The 19,424-nt window shown below is 41.2% G+C and overlaps 1 protein-coding gene across 8 annotated transcripts in view; it reads right to left on the reverse strand.

Moving 5' to 3' along the window:
• Positions 1-19,424, reverse strand: part of Ascc1 (activating signal cointegrator 1 complex subunit 1) — an 86,129-nt gene that overhangs the window by 24,332 nt on the left and 42,373 nt on the right. For all 8 annotated transcript variants that reach the window (XM_060369502.1, XM_021643475.2, XM_021643476.2 and 5 more), the window contains exons 8-9: positions 6,735-6,859; positions 4,555-4,640 (exon numbers count right to left, since the gene is read on the reverse strand). In XM_060369502.1, the coding sequence (XP_060225485.1) occupies positions 4,555-4,640; positions 6,735-6,859 (211 nt within the window). The remainder of the gene's footprint in view (positions 1-4,554; positions 4,641-6,734; positions 6,860-19,424) is intronic.

The raw sequence follows: 19,424 nt of genomic DNA on the forward strand, positions 1-19,424 counted from the left end.
CCTAAGCTGGCCTGGAGCTTATTAGCTCAGGGTGGCCTTAAATGCACAACAATCCTTTTGCCTCAGCTCCCACTCCCAAGTGCTAGGGTTACACACATGAGTTAGGATATCAGGATTAAAATAAACTTCCCCTTCCAGTTCCAAAGACTAAACCCAGGGCCTTGTGCATGCTAGGCAAGCAATCACCACCAAGCTGCATCTTCAGCCTCATTTTGGTATTGGTCTCAGTAAGTTGCCAAGGTGGGCCTTAGACTTGTCGTCTTCCTGAATAGCTCGTGAACAGCTGAGATTACTGGCCTGCATCACTCAGGCTGTATGAGGAGTTTCTAAGTCTTTAAGGAAAAGGCAGCACCCTCTGGTCTGGGACCTGCAGTGTTTTCCATGGCCTCTCAGACTTCTTGGTTTGACTTTGCCACCTAGGATTGCTTCCTCAGTCTGTAGTCTACACACATTGGTGAGCAGTCTGTTGAAGGAGTCTTAGAGACAGATTCTGTTACTTCAGGCTACTTTCCAAGTCCCCCAAACAGAAGGCCATCATAACTGGCTGTCAGGGGCTGCTGATGATGACCAATCACTTCTTCCCTTAGCTCCCTCTGTCTTAATGTCAGTCTTGTTTCTCCAGTTCCATGGCCTCACAGCCAATGGCTACACAAACAGCATCTCCCCTGCCACCTCTTAGAAATGGAAACTCTCAGGTAGCATCATCCTATTACTTTATACTGGGCCATCTTCACTAATGCATCCTCCTTCTAGAGCTATCACCTACCATAAAAACACCATAGCTGACTATGTCTTCTCCTTGTCTGCTTTGAATGGCATAGTAATTCCTTGTCAGGTCCTCCTTCCAAAGCCTTTCAAAAAGAAATCTTATTTTAACTCGGAATAAGCACACTAGTCAATTACAGCCTCTTTGGCTCTCAAAAGAGCTACACAAAAGAAAAAAGTGCCTTCTAAAAGCCATTAGAGACTTTTTTCTTATTACTAAAGCACTGAGAATACATACTATTTCATGGAGCCAAGAAGATCTATTTCCCTTCTGAAGCAGAGCAGCAATCGACAGGCACTAATTAAATTCCTACAGCAATGAGCAATGACTTTTTCCAGCATTGTCTCTCCATGACTAGCTGAGGAGCTTGACTTTATCCAAGGCAGCCTCCCACAGACATTCTTGATCCCTGCTATGTACATAGCTGTTAGTGTGCTGCACAGTAAGACTGCGCTCCTTAGTACCCAATGTGGTTAGCTTACTATTTAATCAGTCAGTTCCTCTCTTGTTAATGACTTTATTTTTCTTTCTTAAAATAACTTTGAGGTCTGTGAAATAGTTCATTCTGAAAAAATACCTGCCACCAAGTCTGACTACCTGAGTCTGATCCCTGGGACTCTAAGGGAGGAATCAACTCAAGCAAGATGTCATCTGGCCTCCATATGCTGTGTGCATGTAATTTAAAACTCAAAATAAGCAAGGCTTGGTGGTGCACACCCTTAATCCCAGCATTTGGGAGACAGAGGCAGGCTGATCTCCATGAATTCAAGGATACCCTGGTGTATATAATGAGTTCCAAGACAGCCATGGCTACATAATAAGATCCTATCTCAAAATACAAAAATTAAAATAAGAATAATTTCATCATTAAAATATAAAAACAATTGGCTGGTTTTCTAAATATTTTCTTTCATTTCTATCGGTTCTCACGTTCTAGTTGACACAGCAATTCCAAAAGGTGGTCAGCTGCAGTTACACAGGGTGTATTGATGCTGGCGTGGTATGCCAATTACACCCATAGTACCTTGATTTGGTTGAAACATAACTGAAAGATTCTACTTTCTGGCACTAATTATTTAAGAGTAAAAGAAAAGAAACAACATATATTAGAGGATGCTCTGTCTTGTGTTCAAAGGCACTTAGTTCCCTTCCACACAACCACCTACTGCCTGCTAAACTGTACCCCTTAGAGGTTGTACTCCCAAAATGCATGAACTGAGTCCTAACCATTGTCTCACTTTCAGAGTCAAGAAGTTTCTTTTACTGTTGGTGGATTCAGCATGGAATTCTGACTGTCATTATTTTGGTGCTGGAGCATCCAGCTTCTACTGAACACATATTCTATCACTGGCCTACTCCTCGGCCTCAAAAGTATACCCCACCACTTAGGAGTTTTAATCAGCCATTACTCTGGTTCTGACAGACATGACCTCAAATATCTTATGCTCTCCACCTAAATACCAATCATCTTGCACAAAACAGCAGGAAAATGCTAAAACCAAAAGTTATGAGTATTTTCTGGACTGTAGTATGCCACTAACTAAAACTACTTTTGGCAAGCCTAACCACAGTGGATCCTGTGTCAGAGACTCAGATGAGGATTACACTAACTGGTCTCCAACCTCTCTCTCCCGGTGCCCAACTCTAAACTGAGAAGGAATGGAAAAGGGTACTGTGGCAGAGTGATGCTTGTTAACACTAGAGGGAGCTATACTCATGCCATCATAGGGTATTCAGGTCTCCCCAGATTTATGGTCCTGGAGACTGGGGGGGGAGGGGAATGGGTGTGCTGGACAAGCATTCCACCACAGCATTCCACAAGCACCACCATCCTTGAATACCAGTTCCATGTTTATGATGTAGCTTGTAGGTGAGAGGCCAGCTGACATGAATTCAGTTGTAATTAACATCACCATTCTTCTATAGGATTCAATGCTTCTCTCCCTCTATTTCCTTGGTTTGGGAATTTTCCATTCATTGCTAGTGTTTGTTTCATTGGTTTTTGAGACAGGGTCTTATGTAGCTCAGGCCAACCTCAGACTCACTGAGGTTCTGATGCTTCTCCTTCCATCTCCTAAATTCAGCTTACACCACTGTGTCGGACTTACTTTTGTTTTTGCTGTCGTTGGTTTGAAAAAAAAAAAAGTTTTGTTTTTTTTTTAAGAAAAAGATGGAGAAAGAAATTCTTAAAGAAATTCTTTAGGAACAGCTTAAAGCCAACTTGATTCTCATGGAATTAAAATGAAGCTCAAATAGCCTGTGGTATGAGTCAGGAACGAGTTTTGAGATGAGGTAAAGGAAGGGAAGCAGGGAAGGGAAAGGAGAGGACAGGCACACCAAAGATGAAGCGGCTCTGACCATCATACACACTGTGATGGCTAATCTTGACAACACATGGAATCAACTAAAACTAAAGCAGTTGGGCACGCCTGTGAGGGATTTTCCTTAACTAGGTCATCTGAGGGGGGAACCCCACGACAAACACAGATCATCTGATGTGATAAGACCCACCCTAAACCTGGGTCACACCTTCTTGTGCCAGGCTATATGAAGGACATGAAAAAGGGAAGGGCTTTCTCTTTGTCTGCTTGTTCTCACTCTCACCAGCAAGTTCATTCCTTCGCAAGTAACAGAACCTACTTCTTTGGGATTCCAGTGTATACTGAAGATCAGCCAGGATATCCAGCTTCAAGGACCGTGTTAGGATCCGTAAGCAGGCTACGGCCAGCCCCAAGGGACCTGACAAACCAGATATCAGGCTTCATAGAGAAGCTACCTACAGACCACCTGAAACCACCTGCGCATGCTCCAGGTCACCTTATAAGAGAACTCGAACCACCTCCAATCTCTCTCTCTCTCTCTCCCCTACCCTGCCCAGAGAAGTCTCTGTGACCCCTTCTCCCTTTCCTTCCCACATGGAACCAGTCATGTGGTGTGACTTGTAAACCTGCTATGTGACTTTGCTGCACAATCCCAACAGACTGAAGGGCTATCTTGAACTTTCCATCAAGAGATAGCCAGTTGGACTAGATGCTCCACAGCCTGTAAGCAACTCTAATAAACACCCCTTTAATATGTATAAATTCATTCTTTCTGCTCCTCTACAAAACCTTGTCTAATAGGCATGCACACCCTCTCTCCCTCTAGAAAACATTCCTGGCCTGGAAATTGTGCGACCATCACCAAGCAAGGGAATCATCAAAAGCCTGTTTGTTTGTCTTTGCCCAGAGGAACAACAGCACGTTAACCTGTAGAGTGCAGGAGACAGAGACATGCAAGGCCCAAGAGCTCCTTGCACTTCTGTCTCAGAGATTAATATGACTCAGAACAGCCAGGTATCAGCAGGCAGAAACCAACTACCTACTTTTAGGCTGCTCCTGAGTAAAACAGACTAGAAGTAACCTTGGAGAGCAACTCTGTGGGTGAAGAGATAAAAAATGAACTAGATCAAAACAATTTTTTAAATGCAAACTCAAACCTCTAGAGTATAAAGTAAAATTCACTAGGTTCAAATCAAGTAGCCAGGAAATGTTACTCTTTGTTAAATCATGAATTTCAAATACTCAAGAAGATCGATGGATGGATGGATGGATGGATGGATGGATGGATGGATGGACTGATCGATCGATCTAGGGATCTCCCCCAATACCTCTCTCTGACATTAAAATATTTTGCTATCCTTTCATGAAAAGCAGGAGGAAACATAAAACTTAAAAAGTGGCAACCTGCTTCTTCCCTCACTAAGGGCATACACTAAAAGACTTCTACGTCCCGGGCATCATACTGACCTTTAATATGTTTCGGCCATCAAATGATTCTCTTTCCTTGAAGATATATTTGCCATCTGCTGTGTAGAGATTGTACCTGCCTTCAGCTGTAAATAATCCAAAAAAAGTGTGAGAAGAACCTGAAAAGTTTGTTTGGACCTACCCTCTTGAGTGTCTACAGGTCCACATGCTGACTAGCAAACTTTTCACCTCCTGTTTAGAAAGCTGCACAAGGTAGAGGAAAAGCAGCTAAGAGTCAATAGAAGACGCTTCCCTAGCTGCAACCCCCAACTCCTTGTATGTATTTTCATTCATTCGGCATTCTCCAAGCACTGGGTAACTAAGGAGCTCTACCACGGACCGCTGTTCTCCACTAAGTCACCTTCGAGGTTCTACAACCCCCAAATAAATGGCATGTTGTTTTAATTGTATTAAAATACACAAAAGCTGGGGACTGGAGACATGGCTCAGAGGCAAAGAGCATTGCTTGCCCTTCCTGAGGTCCTGATTTCAATTCCCAGCAACTACGTGGTGGCTCCCCACTATCTATAATGTGATCTGGTGCCCCCTTCTGGCGTGAATGCAGACAGAACATTGTATACATAAGAAGTAAATAAATCTTTAAAAAAAGAAAGAAAGAAATATGCTTGCTTCATTAAAAAAAAACACACACAGAGAGAAGGTCACATATAGACTATTCAAAATTTCTGGTGTCCAGGCTTTAGGTTGACTCCCTAAGAACTCCCTTCCAAATTCAGGGGAGGGGTATTACCATTGAAGCTATCCTTACATCCTACACCAAAAGGCAGCAAGTCCATGACCTTGGCCTATGCAAAACTATACTCTAGCTAACTAAGTTAAATTGGGTTGCATGTCCCAAAAGATGTCCTTAAAGGACAGCCAGAAAATTATCAAAGGGAACAGACAGGAAAAAAAAAAAAGTAGCATATCTTTTCATGTCCTTTTTAAGTAACAATTTCAATACATGGAAGAGAAAATTCAAAGGACCCTCAAGAATTATTTAACTTTCAGAATGTTTTCTGACTGGTAACCCTTTCCTGCCTGCCAACAGACCATCTGTAAGCATTTCTATTTCTACTCTTTCCTGCCTACCGACCGACCACCTATAAGAATCCGTATTTCTAGTCTTTCCTGCTTACAGACAATCTACATGCATTCCTGTTTCTACTTTTCAGTATCTCTCACATTGAACAGGTCTGAAGATCCCAGATCAGAACTGAAGAAGTTGCCCAGAGTTCTAAAAATTCCATGAGCTATCTGTGTGGGAACTCCTGACCTAGCTTGCATGGCCAGTATTCTAAAGAAGATGCCAGCCTCAGGCATACCCCTCAGCTTACAGAAAAAAAAAAAAAAAAAAAAAAAAAAAAAAAAAACAGACATGGTAGAACTCTCCAGCACTTGGGATATAGAAGCAGGAGGTCAAAAAAGTTCAAGGTCATCTTCCTCTGCATGGCAAATTTAAGGCCAGCCTGGGTTACATGAGATCCTGTCTCAAAAATACAAACAACAAATAAAAACAGCTTCTCTGCTATGAACAAAGAACTTAATCAGTTTGGAAAAAAAATAAATGAATACCCCCCCCCAAAAAAACAAAAAAAAAACTTGTTTAAAAGTAGAAACTGCGGTAGGAAGCTGCTCAGTCAGTAAATATGAGCCATGCAAGTATGAGGACCTCACTGAGCTTAACCCCCAGAACCAGCACTGTGGAACACTTATACTTTAGCCCAAAAGAGGTAGAGATAGGAGGATCTGGAACTCACTGGAGAGCCAGATTATCTTACTGAGTTATAGGCACATGGGAGACCATCTCAAAACACAGGGTGGATGGCACTGAGAAGGGGGCAGGGCAGGGAGACTGAGGCTCTGCACTGTTTAGGTTGAGTTTACATGGGCATCTTAAATCCTTTCTAGGGGAGAGATGTTAAGGAGTGGAAGTAGGGCCTATGCATACCAAGCAAGGCCTTTACCCTAAACTGCTCCCCAGCCCTCAGCTCATATTTTTGTTTGCAAAATCTTACAACACCATATGTAGCAGAAGTAAGTGCATGCCCCTGACACTTCCACTGGGTTCATTACAACAAAGGCATATCAGAGGTTCGTGGCTGCCACTCATTTAAGGATCTAGCTGGTCACAGAGGCCTTGCTGATCATAGCTCTGCCACAGCTCCGGGGGAACTTACCATTGGGGTCTTTTCGGAGAAGTGTGTTCATGACAGTGGCATGCAGCTTCACACTGCTCCACTCCTTCACTATCAGCCCCAATGCCTGGAAGCGCTCAAGCACTCGGTCAGCCAGTTCCTGCAGCCTGAGGTTGAAGCACCAAAATCTTAGTAAACTCCAAACCCTGAACACCAATTAGCACGAATGGAGTCCGTGCTCTGTGCCAGTCATGCGAAGCCCTGCTCCAACAAGGGAAGAGGCTATAGCCCCACCAGAGCTCATTGTCTGAGCAAGAAGGCAACTGCCACAAGCCTGGGCACCCAGGGGACTGAGGTAGGGAGTCATAACTTTGTTATTTTGTTTGTGACACAGATCTCACTATGAAGCATTGGCTAGCCTAGAATACAGAATATAGAATAGCCCAGAACTATGCAGACCAGACTGGCTTCAGACTCACATAGATCAGCCTGCCTTTGCTTCCCAAGTATTGGGATTAAAAAGAAATGTGCCACCATGCCTGGCAGGATCAAAAGTTTGAGGCACACATGAGATAAACAGATAATTCCAAGGCAGCCCAGGTCACAAAACAAAATCCTGGAGAGGGGTATAAGGAGAGGAAAAGAGATACCATTGCAATACAACATGGTTTTAGGGGCATACATGATTCTGCATGTTCTTTTTTTTTCAAGTCTTTATTTTTTTTTATTTTAATTTTATTTTTTCTTTTTATTATTAGTTACATTTTGTTAACTCTGTATCCCAGTTGTATCCCGCTTCCTCATTGCCTCCCAATCCCACCCTCCCTCCCTCATCTCCTCCCTGCCCCTTTCCAAGTCCACTGATTGGGGAGGACCTCCTCCCTTTCATCTGACCCTGTTTTATCAGGTATCTTCAGGACTGGCTGAAAAGTCCTCCTCTGTGGCCTAGCAGGACTGCTCCTCCCTTGGGGGGTGGGGAGGTCAAAGAGCCTGCCATTGAGTTTCTGTCAGAAATAGTCCTTGTTCCCCTTACTGTGGGAAACCAATTGGTTACTGAGCTACCACGGGCTACATCCAAGCAGAGGTTCTAGGTTATATCCATACATGGTCCTTGGTTGAGTGCCAGTCTCATAAAAGACCCTGTGCCCATATATATTTGGTCCTTGTGGAGCTCCTATTCTTCACACTAACTCCCCTTCTTTCCTATGATTCCCTGCACTCTGCACATTCTTAAAGGATTAATAAAGATTCACAGACAAACCAGAAAAAGAAGGGCACCTCAAGCAAAGAAAAAGCAGTCCAGTGAGGCCCCCAAGGCATGCAAGGTCACAGCATGGACAGCAGTGTGCTAGTCACTGGAAACACCTGTAGCAGGGGAAGCAGGGCTAGATATGAAGTCGTGGCCAGGCTGCAAGTCCAACTTTTCACAGGGAATGCTACGACACAATGGACACAATGTCCGCTTCTGAACTCTGACTCTGGCAACTAGAAAGTGTCCCACAGTGGAGAGCAGAAAGGAAAAGGGCACAGGACCAGCTGTAGTTTCTGTGCTTGAGAAAGAACAGGCAATGCATTGGCCACCACACTGAACATGCTATTTTCTGAGAAACCACTTCACCCTCACAACACACCATTACCCCTCATTTACCAATGAAGGTGCTAAGGAAAGGGAAGTTATGGAACTTGGGCAAGATCACATAACTATTAAGTAGTAAATCTAAGCACACACACACATGCACATACATGCATATGCACACATGGACGCGCACACAGACACACTCCTTTAGGGCTGGTGTGTTGCTCAGCAATAGAATGTGTGCTTAGTACACACAAGGCACCAGATTCAATCGCAGCACTGAAACAAATTTTCTATTATTTAAAAATGTCTTTCTTATTCTGTGTCTGAGTGTGTGTGTGAGAGAGAGAGAAAGAGAAAGAACAAGCCAAGTGGGCTGACATGTGTAACAGTACAAGTGTGGAGGAGTAGTCACAGTACTATTTGTGGAAGTCAGTTCTCTCCTTCCACCATATTGGTACGGGGGGTTGAGCTCCAGGTAGTCAGGCCAAGCACCTTTACCTGCAGAGCCATCTCGCTAGAAAGGCTTATCTGTTCACTGTTGTCAGGGGATAGGGTTAATGCTGTGCCATTCTAATTTTGTGTGGAACAGGATATCAGGTCTGAAGGACAGACAGTTCAGCAACATGTGTCCAAGAACAGGCAGAAATACAAGCATGAAGTTCCATTTAGGCAAATGATAGGAATGTGGGACTGTCAGCTCAGCGTCCTTAACCTAGATGTGGTGACACAAACGCTTGGAAGATAGAAAGTCCAACTTTGGAAGTCAAAGTCCTCCTCAGCTACATACTGAGTTTGAAGCCAGCTTGGACTACATGAGGCCTTGTCTCAAGTAACCAAGAAGATCAGTGAAAGCAAAGGACAAGAGCAGCATGGAGGAAGACTAAGAGCAAGGTGAGAAACAGATATGGGTAGCCTCCTGGGACACATACCTATGAAAAGGACAGAGAAGAAACCAGAAGTCAGCTGGTAAGGATGAGAAAACAGGAAGAGGACCCCAGAGAGGCCAGGAGTACCAAGGGGGCACAACCAGAGGGGAACTTGTAGCAAAGCAGTTTCATTGCCACACCAGAGTCAGAAGTTTTGTGACAAAGGACAGAGAAGGAATCAGACAGGGAGGTAGCAAGAACACACCAATCTTACGAGAAAGAAAGGAAAAGAAATGGCAGTACTGTGCAGGCCACAGAAGCAGTGCAGGCTTCAAAAAAGCCAGGAACTGAGGAACAAAAAGTATGTCACCCAAAACAGGTAAATGTGCAGTCCCCACTGCAGGGTTCAGTCACTACTACAGAGGTGGTGGTAGAGAGATGTACCTCCATAACTATTCTCTTAAATTGTTTCCTGTTTATAAAGATAGCATGCTCGTTAAGACACTAGGAAAGGAGAGCGAGCATAAAAAGGGAAACAGCTCTATAAACATTTCAGTGTTTATCTGTGGATGGTGATGTGATAGCCTCAAACAGGGAAGCAAAACACTGTGGACTATAAAGTAAACCTGACAGTAAAATCAGCAGCATAAAGTACTTTGGGTTACTTATGGGGGCATGAGGGGGAGGTTATAGTTGAGCTGGGACTGAAGTAGGAGATGAGGACAAAATGCTGAAGAGTATTCAACACATCTATATTGCAGCTGAATACATAAATGAATTAAATTAAGTATCAAATGTTAGCGAACATCTACTATAAGCCATGTATTATTTGATAAAGTGCTAGATTTAGAAAATCTAGTGCTCTCCAGTCTCAAGAATCTGACTACCTCCTTAAGGGATGGAGCTCAAAAAGGAAAGACAGACATTTGACATAGGCAAGGAATCAAGTTGAGGCTCAGAGAGAGTACACAGGATAGCCGGAGACAATGTTGAGGTGTTAACTCAGTGTCAGGCTGGAAAAAAACTGCAAAACTAGACTGGCAGTTATTAATTAATTCAAAGATGTGAGGTGATGGGCAATTTTACCGCAAAGAAATTCCATGGCATGCAGGTAAAGCTTTGAAAACCTGTGATAGAACTTCAGAGCGCCTATGCACGCGGACATGGCAGTGAAGAACTACAGAAAAGACTCAGTTGGCAGTGTCGGACTTGACCCCAAAACCAAAAGACTAGACATGATGGCCTATACCTTTACTCCCACCACTCAGGAAGTGGAAGCAGGAGGATAGAAGTTCAAGGCCATTCCTGGTTTCATAGCAAGTTCAAGGTCAACCAGGGCTAGATGAGACCCTGTCTGAAAAACAAAACAAAAAGCAGAAACCTGCAGGATAGTGTAATGTAATTCTATGTCTTTAAAATAATGACATAAATAGAGACTCTTGGCAGTTTTTACTCTGGGAAGTAAAACTGGGAAATTGGGGGTGGCAGATTAATTTTTACTTCATCTGTTAAAAACAAACAAACTAACTAACTAACTAAAAAGCCTGTCTGTGAAGGGAGAGAGCAACTTACAGATACTGATGCTGAGATGAGCAGTTATAAAATTTAACCTCAATACATACAAATACAACTCTCCTAGTTGCCAACTCTCAGCGACCACTTCTTATTTGTTTTTCTTTTCTTTTTAAATCACATTTGTGTAGTAGAATGCCATTATGTTTGGGGATCGGCTTTTTCTCCTGTCCCCAAGCTCCCAGAATAACAAATCATGAGACCCACTAAATATTATACAAATACTTGGGCCATACAGCTAGGCTCTTCTCTGACTCACTCATAACTTAAAATAACCCATTACACTACATTTAGCCACATGGCTCGTTACCTGAGATCAGGCACCATGAGTCTAATATTCTTCACATCTTGCTGGTTGAATCTTGTACACCTGGCTCTATCCCAGAATCCCTTCTGCCACCTATTTCCTGCCTCAGTCATAAGCCATAGATTGACTGATTGATTCAGCATTCTGCCTGCTTGTATGCCTACATGCCAGAAGAGGGCACCAGATCTCACTATAGATGGTTATGACCCACCATGTGGTTGCTAGAAATTGAACTCAGCCCCTTTGGAAGAACAGCCAGTACTCTTAACCTCTGAGACATCTCTACAGGCCCTGGCCATAGGTTTATTTAATTGGCAGGTGTTGCATCTCTACATTAACAAAAGATTCCTTCTATACATTTGTCTATTTGTGAACATGCGCAGGCACAGATGTGGAGTTCAAAGAATAACTTGAGAAGGTGGTTAGTCCTAGGGATCTAACTTGGGTCCTTAGGCTTTGTGGCAGGAGCCTTTACCCACTGAGCCATCTCCCTTGGTTTTGCCTTTTTGAAAATCACCTTAGCCTCCTCTTGAGGGCTTAAAATACAGGAGTGTGCCACTAAGCCTAGCAAAATCCTTTCAAGCATGTATTTAGATGTTGCTTTTAAATTTGACAGGGATATTATTAGATCTCCTAGTGTGAATCACCTTTGTATTCCTGATATAAATTAGCTTAATCATCTCTCCACCCTCTGCTTTAAGGAAATTGCCAAATCAAGCAGATTTTATTTTTTGCATTCAATTATTGATTCCTACTGCCACTGCTCTAATTTGGGCCACCTTGTTTCAATTAGACTATTTTAATGGCTTCTGAACACCCTACACCTGTTCCTACTGTAATGGCTCCTGCTTATGCTCTCCCTTTTAGTCATGTGTGCAGCACATGACTTGTTTTAAATTCATAAAAAAACCAGGTTGAACAAAGTGGCATCTTTAAAGAATGATGTCTGTACAAGGTCCTGTCAGTCCCATTCTAGCATGAAGGGAAGGGTTCAGGAGTCCCAACCCTAAATGAGAAGCCCTGAAAGCTGATGGTCATGGGAAGGGGTTAGTGAAACAGGGCCTCATGTATTCCTAACTGTCCTTGAATTCACTATGTAGACAAGGCTGGCCCCAAACACACAGAGATCTGCCAGCTTCTGCCTCTTGAGTGCTGGGATTAAGGATGTATGCCACCATTCCTGACTTTGGCAGATATTTAAAAAAAAAAAAAGAACTTGAAGAGAAACAATTGTCAACATTTTCTGCCAATAATAAAATTTGAGCTTTCAGATGAAAATTAAAAATTTGAAGAATGTATGCAGCCATCATGGGCTTCACCACTTCACTGTGCTTAAAGAACTTAATAACGATCTTGATCCAAGATGGCAGCGCCAGGAGGACACTGCTGGACAGCAGTGTTGGCACAGCGACCAAGAGACTGAACTCTGGGCCCTAAAACACCAACGATCATGTTTCCCAGGTGAGAGGAAACCCCATGGTGTGAAAATCAATTGGGTCCATTCTCAGGTCACCCATCTAAAACCCATAAAAGCCCAGCCAACAAAAGACAGAGCAATATGGCATCTCCAGAACCCACATATCCAAGGGCAAACAGCCCTAGAAACTCCAGCATAAATGAAATTCAAGAAGATGACCTTACATCTATGCTTATGAAGAGGATAATAAAGGAAACAAATAAAATGCATAAAGAACTAGAGAAAGATAGAGTCAAAAAGATTATGGCCATCCATAAAGAAATGGAGGAAGATAAAGACAAACAAATTACGACCATCCGTAAAGAAATACAGGAAGATGCAGCCAGTTTGTGGACTTTAGAGAGGAAATACTTAAATCACTGAAAGAAATAAAAGAAACAGAGGATTGTTCAAACAAACAGCTGAAGGAATTGAAGGGAAATACAGTCCGACAGGTGAAGGAAATCAACAAAATAGCTCAAGATCTGAAGATAGAATTGAAAAAATTAAAGAAAAAACAAATTAAGGAAATTGTGGAGAGAAAGAACTTAGGGAAGAAAACAGGAACTACAGAGGTAAGCATAACCAATAGACTACAAGAGATGGAAGAAAGAATCTCAGGTGTGGAAGATGCAATGGAAGAAAACGTCAAAGAAAATGTTAATCTAAAAAATTCCTGACACAGACCATCCAAGAAATCCAAGACAACATGAAAAGACAAAACCTAAGAACACTAATAGAGGGAAAAAAAGATTCCCGTCTCCAAGGCCCAGAAAATATTTTCAACAAAATCATAGAAGAAAATTTCCCCAACTTAAAGGAGAGGCCTATAAGAATACAAAAGGGCTACAGAACACACAATAAATTAGACCAGAAAAGAAAATCCTTCCGCCACATAATAATCAAAACAGTAAGTATACAGAACAAAGAAAAAATACTGAAAGCTGCAAGGGAAAACAGCCAAGTAATAATGGCAAATTCATCAGAATCACACCTGACTTCTCAACAGAGACTATGAAAGCCAGAAAGGTCTGGACAGATATCATGCAGACTCTAAGAGAACAGAGATGTGAGCCCAGGCTACTACTATACCCAGCAAAACTCTCAGTCATCATAGATGGAGAAAACAAGATATTCAATGACAAAAACAAATTTAAACAATACCTACACACAAATCCAAGAGTTTAGAAGGTATTAGAAGAAAAAATACAACCCAAAAAACTAGCTACATTCAAGAAAACACAGGAAATAAATAGCCTCACTACAACAAAACTAAAAGTAGCCAAGCACACAAACACACTAACATAGCCAACATCAAAATCAAAGGATATAACAGTCACTGGTCATTAATCTCTCTCAACATCAATGGACTCAATTCTCCAATAAAAAGACACAGACTAACAGAATGGATGAACAAATAAGACCCAACAATCTGCTACATACAAGAAACACATCTAAGTCACAAAGATAGACATTACCTGAGAGTAAAAGGCTAGAAAACGGTTTTACCAGCAAATGGACCCAAGAAGCAAGCAGGAGTAGCCATTCCAATATCTAATAAAATAGACTTTCAAACTTAATCGAAAGAGATGGGGAAGGACACTTCTTACTCATCAAGGGAAAATTCCACCAAGAAGACATCACAATCCTGAACATCTATGCCCCAAATACAATGGCACCTACATTTGTAAAAGAAACTTTAATAAAACTTAAACCACACATAGATCCCCACACGTTAATAGTGGGAGATTTCAACACCCCACTCTCAACAAAGGACAGGTCAACAAAACAGAAATTAAATAAACAAACAATATCTCTAACAGAGGTCATGAATCAAATGGACCTAAAAGACATCTATAGAACATTACACCCAAACATAAAAAAAATTTACCTTCTTCTCAGCACCTCATGGAACCTTCTCCAAAATAGACCATAGAGTTGGTCACAGAGCGAGCCTCAACAGATTCAAGAAAATTGAAATAATCCCTTCTATCCTATCTGATCACTATGGACTAAAGCTGGACCTCAACAACAACAGAAACAGCAAAAGGCCTACACACACATGGAAACTGAACAACTCGCTACTCAATGACAGCTGGGTCAAGGAAGAAATAAGAAAAAAATTAAAGTCTTCCTAGAATCCAATGAAAATGAAGGCACAACATACCCAAATTTATGGGACACAATGAAAGCAGTGCTAAGAAGAAAGTTCATAGCACTAAGTGCTTTCAAGAGGAAATTCGAAACATCTCGATCAAGCAACTTAATGGCTCACCTAAAAGCCCTAGAGGGGAAAAAAAAAAAAAGAAGCAGACACAACAAAAAGGAGCAGATGGCTGGAAATAAACTCAGGGCTGTAATTAATAAATTAGAGACAAATAAAACAATTCAAAGACTCAATGAAACCAAGAGTTGGGTCTTTGAGAAAATCAACAAGATAGACAAACCTTTAGCCAAACTAACTAAAAGGCAGAGAGCCACTATCCAAATCAACAAATCAGAAATGAAAAGGGGGACATAACTACAGACACTGAGGAAATCCAAACAATCATCGGGTGTTACTTCAAAAGCCTATATGCCACAAAATTTGAAAAGGATCGATTCTACTTGCCAAAGCTGAATAAAGACCAGGTAAATCGGGTATCCCCTACGGAAAAATAGAAGTGGTCATCAGAAGTCTCCCATGCAAAAATAAAAAAAAAAAAAAAAAAGGCCCAGGACCAGATCGTTTCAGAGCAGAATTCTATCAGACCTACAAAGAAGAGCTAACACCAATACTATTCAAACTATTCCACAAAATAGGAACAGAAGGAACACTACCAAACTCATTCTATGAAGCCACAGTCACCTTGGTACCTAAATCTCACAAAGACCCAACAAAGAAAGAAAATTTCAGGACAATCTCCCTTATGAACATTGATGTAAAAACCTCAACAAAATACTTGCAAACCGAATACAAGGACACATCAAAGATATCATCCACTACAACTAAGTAGGCTTCATCCCAGGCATGCAGGGGTGGTTCAATATATGGAAATCCATCAACGTGATCCACCATATAATCAAACTGAAGGAGAAAAAAAAAACACATAATTATCTCCTTAGATGCTGAAAAAGCCTTTGACAAAATCCAACATCCATTCATGTTTAAAGTATTGGAGAGATCAGGGATACAAGGCACATACCTAAACATAGTAAAGGCAATATACAGCAAGCCTATAGCCAATATCAAACTAAACGGAGGGAAACTTAAATCAATCCCACTAAAATCAAGGACAAAACAAAGCTGCCCACTCTCGTCATATCTCTTCAACATAGTTCTTGAAGTCCTTGCTAGAGCAATAAGACAATTAAAGGAGAGCAAGGGGATGCAAATTGGAAAGGAAGAAGTCAAAGTATCACTATTTGCAGATGATATGATAGTATACCTGAGTGACCACAAAATTTCTACCGGGGAACTCCTACAGCTGATAAACACCTTCAACAAAGTGGCTAGATACAAAATTAATTCAAAAACATCAGTAGCCCTCCTGTATACAAAAGACAAAAGGGCTAAGAAAGAAATTAGGGAAATAATACCCTTCACAATAGCCACAAAGAACATAAAGTACCTTGGTGTGAACCTAACCAAGTAAGTCAAAGACTTGTATGAAAAAAATTTCCAGCCTCTGAAGAAAGAATTAGAAGAAGATATCAGAAGATGGAAAGATCTCCCATGCTCCTGGCTTGGCAGGATTAACATAGTAAAAATGGCCATCTTACCAAAAGCAATATAAAAATTCAATGCAATTCCCATCAAATTACCAACACAATTCTTTACAGACCTTGAAAGAAAAATTCTCAACTTCATACGGAATAACAAGAAACCCAGAATTGCTAAAACAATCCTCTACAATAAAAGATCTTCTGGAGGTATTTCCATCCCTGATCTCAAGCTGTACTATAAAGCAACAATACTAAAAACTGCATGGTACTGGCATAGAAACAGAATGGTGGATCAATGGAATCAAATGGAAGACCCTGAAATAAATCTACACACTTATGGACACCTGATTTTTTATAAAGATGCCAAAAACATTCAATGGAAAAAAGATAGCATCTTCAACAAATTGTACTGGTCTAAATGGATGTCTACATGTAGAAAAATGCAGAGAGATCCATACTTACTACCCTGCATAAAACGAAAGTCCAAGTGGATCAAAGGCCTCAATATAAAATCAGTCACACTAAATCTGTTAGAAGAAAAACTGGGGAAAAGCCTTGAACTCACTGGCACACGAGACAACTTCCTGAACAGAACACCAACAGCACAGGCTCTAAGAGCAGTAATCAATAAATGGGACCTCATGAAACTGAAAATCTTCTGTAAAGCAAAAAACACTGTCATCAGAACGAACAGACTGCCTACAGATTAGGAAAGGATCTTCACCAACCCTTTATCTGACAGAGGTCTAATATCCAAAATACATAAAGAACTCAAGAGGTCAAACAGGAACAAATCACTTAATCCAATTAAAAAAATGGGGTACAGAGCTAAACAGAGGATGCTCAATAGAGGAATATCGAATGGCAGAGAAACACTTAAAGAAATGTTCAATGTCTTTAGTCATCAGGGAAATGCAAGTCAAAAAGACCCTGGAGATTTCACCTTATACCCATCAGAATGGCTAAGATCAAAAACTCAAGTGACAACACATGCTGGAGAGGATGTGGAGAAAGGGGAACCCTCCTACACTGCTGGTGGGAATGTAAACTTGTACCACCACTTTGGAAATCAATCTGGCACTTTCTCAGACAATTAGGAATAGTGCTACCTCAAGATCCAGCTAGATGACTCCTAGGCATATACCCAAAAGATGCTCAAGTATACAACAAGGACATTTGCTCAACCATGTTTGTATCAGCTTTATTTGTTTTTTTTTTTTGTTTGTTTGTTTTTTTTGTTTTTTTTGTATCAGCTTTATTTGTAATAGCCAGAAGCTGGAAACAACCCAGATGTCCCTCAATAGAAGAATGGATACAGAAATTGTGGTACATCTACACAATGGAATATTACTCAGCAATAAAAAACAAGTAAATCATGAAATTTGAAGGCAAATGGTGGGAACTTGAAAAGATCATCCTGATTGAGGTATCCCAGAAGAAAGACACACTCACTCATAAGTGGATATTAGACATATAATATAGGATAAACATACTAAAATCTGTACACCTAAAGAACCTACACAAGGAGGAGGACCTTGGGTATGATGATCAATCCTCATTCAGAAAGGCAAATGGGATGGACATTAAAGAGGAAGAAAACAGGGAAGAGGACAGGAGCCTACCACAGAGGGCCTCTGGAAGACTCTCTATCCAGCAGGATATCAAAACATATGCTGAGACTCACAGCCAAACTTTGGGCAGAGTGCAGGGAATCTTATGAAAGACGGGGGAGATAGAAAGACCTGGAGGGGACAGGAGCTCCACAAGGAGAGCAACAGAACCAAAAAATCTAAGCACAGGTGTCTTTTCTGAGACTGATACTCCAGCCAAGGACCATTCATGGAGATAACCCAGAACCCCTGCACAGATGTAGCCCATGGCAGTTCAGTGTCCAAGTGGGTTTCATAGTAATGGGAACAGGGACTGTCTCTGACATGAACTGATTGACCTGCTCTTTGATCACTGCCCCCTGAGGGGGAAGAGCCTTACCAGGCCATAGAGGAAGACAATGGAGCCACTCCTGATGAGACCTGATAGACTAAGATCAGAAGGTAGGAGAGAGGAGGACCTCCCCTATCATTGGGACTTGGGGAGAGACATGGGTGGAGAAGCAGGAGGGAAGGTGAGATTGGGAGGGGAGGAGGGAGGAAGCTCAGGGGGGATACAAAGTGAATAAACTGTAATTAATAAAAATAAAAAATGAAAAATATTTTAATAACATTGGTAGTAACATTAGCAACATGATAAAATATAACAGCATTTAGAAGACTTTTATAATTTAGCAAACCACTATTTTCTTCCTCATTTTGGGGGGAGGATTTTTATCTGTTTTAAGACAAGGATTCATGTAGTCCAGGCTATCCTAAAATTTACTATGTAGCTGAGGATAATCATGAACACCTAACCCTTCTGCTTGAACCTCCTAAGTCCTGGAATTACAGACATGTACTATTACCCTGAGTCAAGTCTTTTTTTTTTTTTTTTTTGACTGTGCAGGACTGAGAATCAAACCCAGGGCTATTGCAGGATATTTGATTACACTGTGAACCCTGAAATTATGTACCTGAAAAACCTGTTTTTAGTTGTGGTGTTGCTCAGCCCTAATACACACCTTTAATCTAATAACTTTCTGTTTATTATATACAGCAAACACATGGTTATGCTGTGGCTCAGCCCTAGCACACACCTTTATCTAAGAGCCTTCTATAAAAAGGATTAAAAAAAGTTAACCCTGGGTCAAAAGACAGAGCAAGCAACCAGTTGAGAGGAATTCATCATCATCGTCATTGTTTTCTTGTTTGGTTTTGTTTTTTGTTTTTGTTATTTTGGTTTTTGTTTTTGTTGAGACAGGGTTTCTCTGTGTAGCCCTGGCTGTCTTGGAACTCACTTTATAGACCAGGCTGACCTCGAACACAGAGATCTGCCTACCTACCTCTGCCTCTGGAGTGCTAGAATTACCACAGCCCCAATATCTCTAGTATTATTTTTCTTTAACTTTTTACTGATTCTTTGTGAATTTCACATCATGCACCCCAACCCCACTCATCTCCATATCCACCCTCTAATCTTGCAACCTCCCTCTAAAAAGAAAACAAAAAATAAAAATAGATACAATAAAAACAAATGAATAAAAGTTGAAACATCTCACTATGAAAGTTGCAGTGTGTCACAAGTATATCACATATTACATGCTTATACCAAACAGCTTTACTTGCAAATGTTCATTGTAATGAGTCATTGATCTTGT

This window comes from Meriones unguiculatus, chromosome 16 (assembly GCF_030254825.1).
Source record: "Meriones unguiculatus strain TT.TT164.6M chromosome 16, Bangor_MerUng_6.1, whole genome shotgun sequence".
In the NCBI taxonomy this organism is placed as follows: Eukaryota; Metazoa; Chordata; class Mammalia; order Rodentia; family Muridae; genus Meriones; species Meriones unguiculatus.